Consider the following 9,501-nt stretch of genomic DNA (forward strand, 5'->3'; position numbering starts at 1 on the left):
GATGAAGTTCTTACATAAAAAAGGGGAGGGAGCACTGAGGTTCTCCAAACAAAAGTTCTATGAGATGGGAAATAGAGCCAGCAGATTGTTGTTGTTGTATGAGATGAATCAGATGTATTTATGGATCTTAGTTGTTTCGTCCTGGACTGTGGTTCTCACACTCACTAGTCCTCTGCCTCCTTCCTTGCGGCTCGTGTACAGTCTCAGGGTGCCTCCTTTGGCCAGCTAATTATTCCAGCAGGGTATCTGATTACTGGCAGGGCATAGCTGTTTATCGCACGGATTTTGTTCTTGCCATTGAGCTGGCTTCTCAGGACTTGCCTTATTCGTTGGAGGTATTTAGCTGTGGCTCCTTTCCTTGTGACCTCATCGAGGTTGCCATTTGCTTGTGGTATACATAGGTACTTGTAACTGTCCTCTATGTCTGCTATTGTTCCTTCTGGGAGTGAGACCCCTTCTGTACTGATCAGCCGACCACACTTCTCTAGTCCGAATGACATCCCAATGTCCGTGCTGTAGATCCTGGTGGTGTGGATCAGTGAGGTGACTACAGCTTGATGTCATCCATGTAGAGAAGGTGACTGAGCCAGTCTTGTTGATAATTTGGCTCCTTGGTATATGCCACATTTGATGGACACTTGTGCAAGTGGTTTGCAGTTGGCTTCAAGGGTATTGGAGCCAACTGCAATACCCTTATAGCCAAGTGTCTCAAGTTGTAGATGAGTTGAGTTGTAGATGGGGTCATGATTCGCTCAATGGGGCCGTGACATCCAGGTTCCTCCTTTTTGCCATAGCATTTGTGTTGTATCTCGTCAGTCTCAAGTTGTGATAGCAGTTGCCGTTTGCGGATGTTGGAACACTGAGCTACTAGTTGTTTAGCGCTTAGTGTTGACTGGGGATGTCGAAGTAACCATTCCTTCACCAGTCTTTGCATGTAACCTCTCTGATTAGGGTTACTTGAGTAGTAGCATTCCAACATCCACATCGCCCATTTCCGTCTTGTTCCAGTAGCCCATTTGTCATCAAGGTGCTCTGGTTCCCCAACACCTGATGCAGACCTTGTTTGGCCGGGCGACGTCTGAGCCGGCATGTTATGCATATTAGTATCTCTCATGGTATGAGGTAGGCAGTAGCTTGAATGGTCTTGCCTAAGGACCCAGACTGGATTCGAACCCCCGCCCTCTCGGGTGATATACTGATGCCTTATCTATTGAGCTATCCAGTCAGCTTGATCCTTGAAGAGCCGATGCAACGGAGCATTTGTATGCGAGGCGCCCGTTTTATCCACTGTATTTCATATTCCAGTAGCTTTTGCTGGAGTTTCAGAACCCCTTTGGTAAATTATTCACATTTTTATACAATTATAACTGTCTGACAAAATGACACAATTCATCTTCTTGGAAAAATCTGTTTTGTCACGCGATTGTGACGAGTCATTGCAGACTAAAGAATCGACCAGTCGACTGGTTGGTGCAACCCATCGTTGGAATACAAAAGTGAACAAAACACATCACTGCCTGCACTATTTCAAAGCTTGAGCAGATTTGGTGAGTTTGTGGTGTATACGCTGAATGTGAATAAAACACAGATATTGACATTTAATTATAATCCTCAAAATTCTTTGTGTGGAAAATTAAAACTTAAATGGGACCAAACCTTATTGAAATACCTTTGTGTTCTAATAAAAACTTATTAAATCACGGTCTATATAAAAGATCTATGACTACAAAATACAGTAAACTTCATATGTGAAAACAAAATGGGAAAAGTAAAATGAAACCACAGAAGAAGAATGGCATGGCTTTTGCTCGACTGCTTGGAAATGTATAAATTTATATTCATGGAGAATTTAACTTGATTATATTTTTCATTACATCAAAACAAAAAATGTGTTGAACCAGGAGAAGCCGAAGTCCTGGAGACAATGTGGAAACACAGAACACAACCACTGGCATATACTTTGGGACTGTACAGTTATAAGACAATATTGGACAGGAATACACACAAATATTGAAAATATCTCTAATACAAGAATACCTTTTAAATTCACCACCTTTGGGGCGTGCTGTGGTGGCGCAGGGGGTTAGCACGCCCCACGTTTGGAGGCCTTGGTCCTCGACGCGGACGTCGCGGGTTCGACTCCCGGTCCCAACGACCTTTGCCGCATGTCTTCTCATCCCTCCTTCCTGTCTGCATACTGTCTAAAAAATACGAGCCTCTAGCGCCGCAAAAACTCTTCGGAGAAAAAAATTTAAAAAAAATAATTCAGAATTTCTACCTGACAATGCAAAACATCTGTATCAGATTTCAATTATGGAAGAATCTGTCGGCTGTATAATTTCCTTATACACAAAAGTAATGTATTTTCAAAATAATACCCACTTGTCCCCTCTTTGTATTCTGTTTTTGTAAATGGTAAAGAGGAGGAATTTTGTAATTGATCACAGACTGGAACTGTGACCTTGAGGTGAAATCAAGCTTTTGTAATCTTCTCAATGCTTCAAAAACAAAGAATTACAAATAAAAAACAAACAGTTTTTGCTAGTTACATCTATAACTGAAATTTAATCTACAGTATATAACCAATACATTTACTAACATCATAAATACTAAACAAATTCTCAAATACAGATAAATAAAAAAACACAAATGGGTAAAAATAAATTTACTCATATGTATAAATTATGAGTAAATTTACTCATATTGTTATATGTGTCTAGAGCACATATAACAAGAATAAAGTTCATGCAGATCTTTCATAAAAAAAGGAAAAACATCTCAGGTTTCATCATAACTTATCAAACCTTCTGCCTGCTTTGTTGTCATCATAAAATCAACAGTATTTCCAAAATCAGAACCTGAAGAGTAAATACTGAAAACCTAAAGCATATATAGATAAAAAAAACAAAAAAACATCATTCCTGACAGACAATTAAATTGCAACCTAACAGTGAACATAGAAACAGCAACAATAGACTTTGAGAAATATTTAATTTAGGTGTAAAAACAATACAGTAATAATACTGTAGACTGTTTAGGTTTTATACATTTTAATAAAAATATTGTCACGCCAAAGTCACCGTGTTGTTCATGCTGCAATGCATTCTGGGTAAATGATGTACAGTGGTCCAACTGCCCAGCTATGTCCAGCCAAAACAGCGATGAGCAACGTCTTTTTAAACCCATCAAACAAAAAAATGGCAAATTCCATGAAAAATATAACAAAAGACGAACATTTTTGAAGTAATTATGAGTTTTGGCGTACAGTAAACAGGAATTTTTTAGTTAAAAGGAAAATTATTATATATTTAGGCCATGTTCAATTGATCGTGGATCCTTTTAAGAAACAAACCAATAATATCTCACTAGACAAAAACATTAAAAACTTTGTAAGACTTAATATGTCACTTAAAAACCCTTCTACATAAATAAGATAAAACTGAAAGAATAAAGTGAAAGTTGCACATTTTAGATAAACGTCCTTTTTGAGATGCTTTCTTCTTTACGCTGCTACGCTATAAAAATGTGATCCAGCTGTAATTACTCTGCTTCCAAACAATGAGTTACTGAAAATCTTGGTACTTGAGGTTCCGATTATGCAGTTCCATCTGCACGAGTCCCCATGTTAAAAGTTAACTGGCAATTTGGAAGGAAGCCTTTTCCACAGGTTGGACATAAGAAACACCACATGTATGAGTTGTCATGTGAACAGATAAATTGTCTTTTCGACAGAAACCTTTTCCACATATCCCACACAAGAAAAGCTTTTCACCTGAATGAGTGCTCAAGTGCCTAGTTAAATTGCTTTTTTGACTGAAACGTTTTCCACAACTCCTACATGAGAAAGATTTCTCACCTGTATGAGTCCTCATGTGACTAGTTAAACTGCTTTCTTGACAGAAACTTTTTCCACAACTCCTACATGAGAAAGGCTTCGCAACTGCGTGAGTGCTCAAGTGCCTAGTAAAATTGCCTTTATGACTGAAACTTTTTCCACAAGTTCTACATGAGAAAGATTTCTCACCTGTATGAGTCCTCATGTGACTAGTTAAACTGCTTTTATGATGGAAACTTTTTCCACAAGTTCTACATGAGAAAGGTTTCTCATCTGTGTGAATCCTCTTGTGACTAGTTAAATTGCTTTTACGATGGAAACTTTGTCCACAAGTTCTACATGAGAAAGGTTTCTCACCTGTATGAGTCCTCATGTGACTAGTTAAACTGCTTTTATGATGGAAACTTTTTCCACAAGTTCTACATGAGAAAGGTTTCTCATCTGTGTGAGTCCTCTTGTGACTAGTTAAATTGCTTTTATGACTGAAACATTTTCCACAAGTTCTACATGAGAAAGGCTTCTCACCTGTATGAACCCTCATGTGAATAAGTAAACTGCTTTTTTGACAGAAACTTTTTTCACAAGTCCTACATGAGAAAGGCTTCTCACCTGTATGAGTCCTCATGTGTCTAGTTAAATTGCTTTTTTGACAGAAACTTTTTCCACAAGTCCTACATGAGAAAGCCTTTTTACCTGTGTGAGTGCTCAAGTGACTAGTTAAACTGCTTTTTTGACGGAAACTTTTTCCACAAGTCCTGCATGAGAAAGGTTTCTCACCTGTATGAGTCCTCATGTGAATAGTTAAACTGCTTCCATCATGGAAACCTTTTCCACAAGATCTACATGAGAAAGGTTTCTCACCAGTATGAACCCTCATGTGAATAGTTAAACTGCTTTGGTGACGGAAACTTTTTCCACAACTCCCACATGAGAAAATCTCCTCATCTGTATGAGTCCACATGTGACTAATTAAACTGCTTTTTTGACGAAAACTTTTTCCACAGGTCTCACATGAGAAAGGCTTCTCATCTGTGTGAGTCCTCTTGTGACTAATTAAACTGCTTTTTTGACAAAAACTTTTTCCACAAGTCCCACATGAGAATGGTTTCTCATCTGTATGAATCCTTATGTGACTAATTAAAGTGCTTTTTTGACAGAAACTTTTTTCACAAGTCCTACATGAGAAAGGCTTCTCACCTGTATGAATCCTCATGTGAATAATTAAACTGCTTTTATGACAAAAACTTTTCCCACAACTCCAACATGTGAAAGGCTTCTCACTTCTATGAATTTTCATGTGACTAGTTAAACTGCTTTTACATTGGAAACTTATTCTGCAGGTCACACATGAGAAAGGGTTCTTACTTGTGTGGATAATCATGTGACGAAGTAAGTTTGACCTGCGTGTGAAACTTTTTCCACAGGTTGAACATGTGAAAGGGTTCTTACTTGTGTGGAAAATCATGTGACGAAGTAAGTTTGATCTGCGTGTGAAACTTTTTCCACAGGTTGAACATGTGAAAGGGTTCTTGTCAGTGTGAGTTGTCATGTGTGTCATCAACAAACTGCTTTGAGAAAAGGCTTCATCACAGATTTTACAAGAATATAGTTTTTGTTGTGTGTGAGCTTTCTTGTCTGTTTTTTGTTTGGAACTTTCAGTTTGACCTTTCTGCAGTTTGGTTTTCTCATATTTCTCCTTTTGTTTCTGTTCTTTGTATCTCTTTCTCCCTAGATCATCAGAATTGCTTCCTTCCCCATCTTGGCTCTCATCCTCAGCAGAGCCATGAGAGATGAGGTGGTTCCTCTGTGGTTCTGTTTCATTGTGGATTATTTGCACATTAAGAGGATTCACCAAAATGTCATCAGTCTCCTGTTTCAGCACAAGATGCTCTTCATCCTGACTGATGCAGAGTTGCTTCTCTTCCTCTTTGAGCTGTTGATGTTCTGGTTCTTGTAGCTCCTGTTTTATCTCCAGAGGTTCTGGTTCCTGTTTTATCTGCAGAGGTTCTGGCTCCTGTTTTATCTCCAGAGGTTCTGGTTCCTGTTTTATCTGCAGAGGTTCTGGTTCCTCTTGTTTTAAAGTGAAGTTCCCCTCCTGGTTGCTGAGGTCATTGAAAATCCCGTCGTCTTTACACACAGAACAATGTCGGAGATCTGGACCAAAACACAAAACAAAAACTTTTAATATCGAGTCAAACAATGAACCCTTCACTTAAATCCCTTGATGCAACTAATCAGCTTTTTCTTAATTATTCTAAAATTATACATTTTTATGTGTGAAAATCAGTCAAAACGTATTACGGACATTTTTTCCAATGTTGTCTGGCATTTAGCAAATAAATGATTTTGGTAATTCTGAGTTCAGGTCCAATTTATCTTCTGATCATGAGGAAAAAATTTTATTGTGTTTTAAAAAAAAAAAAATCCTACATATGTATCTCAATTTAACTCTACATTTGGAAAAATAACTTGATAAAAGTGATTCTTCTAATGAACTAGATGTCAGTCAAAACATGTCCTGGACATCCAGGTGAGCAAACAAAATGCCAATATGTTAACTGAGTGGCTCCCTGACAAATATTCACACAGCAGCTCGACTAAGTCCATATCAATCCTCCTTTGCATTAGCAGCAGTTCTTTGTAACTGGAATCTCAATCGACCTTCACACCTCCGCATCGCTCTGCTGTACGTTGAGACCGCTGTGCACTGCAACCTCAACTCCAAACCGGTCCATCAGTTCTGCATGTGACCATCAGGCACATTATGTCCAGTCAGGCTCAGCTTATCTCCACTGAGAAGCAGGGTTTCCCCCACTGTATTACCTTTAGCTGCCAGGCTAAGTGTTGCTGATTTATGTTCTTGGGAAAAAAGTAAACGAAAAATTACTTAACTTTTTTTCCCCATTCTTAATAAACCGGACTGCAAACGTCTCTGTTGTTTTGAGCGTTTCACTGGCGGAGCAGAAATATTCCTAAGATATTAGTTTATAGTTGGTGCATTTAAACTTCCACAAAGCCGGCAGTCAGTCAAACTTCTCTCACAGCAGAGCAAAAGGGGACAGTGGCTAATTTTTAGACCTTTGCAAAGGTAGAGAGAACATTGGTGGATAAGATCAGCTTCACATTCAAGTATTGGCTGATCACCAATTCCCCACAATTAAGGAAATCAGGGCCGATTTATTGGTGCACTCTTATTTTCCAGACACCAAAAAACATTAACTTATTGCCAAAAACGGCTGGGTGATTTTCTAAGCATTTGGGCTGCTTTGAGAGGCAATAGGAACTCAAAGAGAAGCACAAAAAATATTCAAAATGTGAATTGTCCATCACAATTCCCATTTTAATAAAATGTTTTGTTGCTCCAGGGAAACTCAGATCTATTCAGATTCTGACAGTGAGGACAACTTTTGCTGTGGCAGCTGAAGGAGGAACAGCTTGTCCTGCTCTCTATCGTCCTTACTGATAACTTTGCCTGAGATATTTTTAAAGTGACAGTTTTTAAAGTTATGTTTACATTTTCGACATCACTACTGGATTACTACAAACTTAAGGACTGGGGGATTTTCTTACTTTTATTTTTACCTTACTTTTCTTCATCTCCAAGTTGAACCAGGACAAAATGCCTCCAGCCGACCCCAAGGACATTAGCAGTATTATACAACGACTTCAGCTTATAGAAATGAAGATTAAACTGCTGGAGGTGAACTTTGAGATCAATGCTACCTGTGAAAATGAGACAACTCTTCCTCAAATCAATGGGGAGGTCGTTCGCCCCGCATCTCCAAAACCAGAACCAAACGAGGAGAAGCAGCTTTCAGCTTCTATGCACCACAAATTTGGAACAAACTTTCAGAAAACTGTAAAACAGCTGAAACACTGACTTCCTTTAAATCTCCATTAAAAACCCAACCTGTTTAGGATTTGTTGTGATTTAAACTCGACGGACCAAAAACATGTGAGCGCACAAACAGGAAATCAGCCAACACAGAGTAACCAGAGTTTACTTTTTTTATTCTTTTTTAGCACTAAAAAAGAAAGAGACGCTTACCCTTACAGGCTAATTTGTTGTAAAATGAATATGACCGCATTTACACAGCATCTGATCAAATACGGAAGAATCATTGTTTATATCTAAAAATACGCCCAGTGGTCGCCTGATGTCGTACGTCAGCTAAAGTTGCTATTTCTACAAAGGCCTTTGTGTAAAAGTGAAGAATTCCATGTGTGTAACAAACGGTGTGTCCTTGATAAGGGTCTCAACAGACTGCAGATCCGATGAGGCGACTGACAGGGAGAAGCCCTCACCTGGACGAATCAGCGTGGCCGGCTCTGAGCCGAAACCCACCTTCAACCTCAACACCTGCTCCACCAAAGAAAAACAAACAAGCAGCTGCAACCAAAACGGTTCCACCGACCCCGCTCCCAAGGACAGAGCGACCAGCCAGAGCCTCAAAACATTCTGACTCTGTGGGAATCCCACTGAAAAACAGATTTTCTGTTCTCCAGCCTGAGCCTCTGAGTGAAACCTCGCTTTCAAACATCAACAATGAGGCAAGACCAACACATCCACCCCCCAAAGCTCCAAAGGACAAAGCGGCTACCAGGAAAACGAAAGATATGCCAGAAGTGCTTATTGTTGGAGATGAGGCAGTAAATGGAATCGGTCACGTTTGCAATCCCAAGAAAACGAGAGTGATTTCTTTTCCTGGTGACACTGTATCTGATTTAACTCGTAAAGTTCTTTCGCTAACCACTGATCAGCCAGATATTGAGTCCTTAGTTGTGCATGTTGGAGCCAACGATGTGGCAAAGCAGAAATCTGAGATTCTGAAAAAGGACTTTAATATTCTTCTAAACACTATGGGAACGTTAAAAATAAAGTTATTTCTCAGTGGTCCAATTCCATCACCTCAATGGGGAGACGAAAAACACTCCAGGCTGGACATGATAAACAAACGGCTGATTAAAAGCTGCTCTGCCAGCTCAGTGACCTTCATCGATAACCTCTGGATCTATTGGCAGCGCTTTCACCTTTTTGGAAGAGGCGGACGCAATCTTAATAAACATGGGATAAAGCTGCTCACTGCAAACCTTTTTCACTTTATCAACAAGGACAGCAACGTGATTATCGCTTCAGAAGAACAGGCTCAAGGATTTCTGACTAGGAAGAAACCCTTTTCTCTTATCAGGAACAAAAACAAGCTGATACATCGACTGGAGACGGAGCGACTGGTTCCCTTCCTCCTCCTCCCCTCCCTCTCTGCTCACCCACTCATTCACAGGATTCACAAGATACACATGAAGAAATGTCTTCTGGACCGGAGTTTATTAAATTTATAGATGGAATGAATCAACAGGTTGTACTTGGGACGTCTCTCCTTAGCGCTCACGTAGCAGACTTCACTTCATTTAAGCCACCTGACTCTAACGTCCCAGAGGATCCATCACTCTGCGTTTCTGAGGTCTGAGGCCGGGGTCCAGACTTTATCTTTACACCCTTCTTGCTCCAGAATGTGTCTGGCCCCTCGGCACTGCAGAACAGGACATTACCTGTCCGGATCACTACAAGAAAATTTACAAGAAACATAAACATAAAATACAGCTGTTTTAATTCAAACATCAGACTGTTCCCTTGCCTAAAGGAACCTCAGACTGAAGAACTCTTG

At 39.7% G+C, this 9,501-nt stretch overlaps 2 protein-coding genes across 7 annotated transcripts in view; both read right to left on the reverse strand.

The window, feature by feature from the left end:
• LOC116733095 (oocyte zinc finger protein XlCOF6-like) overlaps positions 1 to 9,501 on the reverse strand; it is a 778,765-nt gene that overhangs the window by 149,464 nt on the left and 619,800 nt on the right. The window lies entirely within an intron of this gene.
• On the reverse strand, positions 2,715 to 5,812 carry LOC116733105 (gastrula zinc finger protein XlCGF8.2DB-like). 6 transcript variants are annotated; one of them, XM_032583830.1, is made up of 3 exons: positions 4,970 to 5,031; positions 4,697 to 4,728; positions 2,715 to 4,360 (listed from the first exon to the last, which is right to left on the reverse strand). In XM_032583830.1, exons 2-3 carry the CDS (start codon positions 4,710 to 4,712, stop codon positions 3,633 to 3,635), a joined length of 744 nt encoding a protein of 247 aa, XP_032439721.1. In that variant the 5' UTR covers positions 4,713 to 4,728; positions 4,970 to 5,031; the 3' UTR covers positions 2,715 to 3,632. The 6 variants fall into 6 exon arrangements, with proteins under 6 accessions (XP_032439721.1, XP_032439717.1, XP_032439716.1 ...); XM_032583826.1 differs by adding an exon at positions 5,361 to 5,812 and having other exon boundaries at positions 2,715 to 5,276; XM_032583825.1 differs by adding an exon at positions 5,353 to 5,812 and having other exon boundaries at positions 2,715 to 5,268.

Source organism: Xiphophorus hellerii, chromosome 14, assembly GCF_003331165.1.
Source record: "Xiphophorus hellerii strain 12219 chromosome 14, Xiphophorus_hellerii-4.1, whole genome shotgun sequence".
Lineage (NCBI taxonomy): Eukaryota > Metazoa > Chordata > Actinopteri > Cyprinodontiformes > Poeciliidae > Xiphophorus > Xiphophorus hellerii.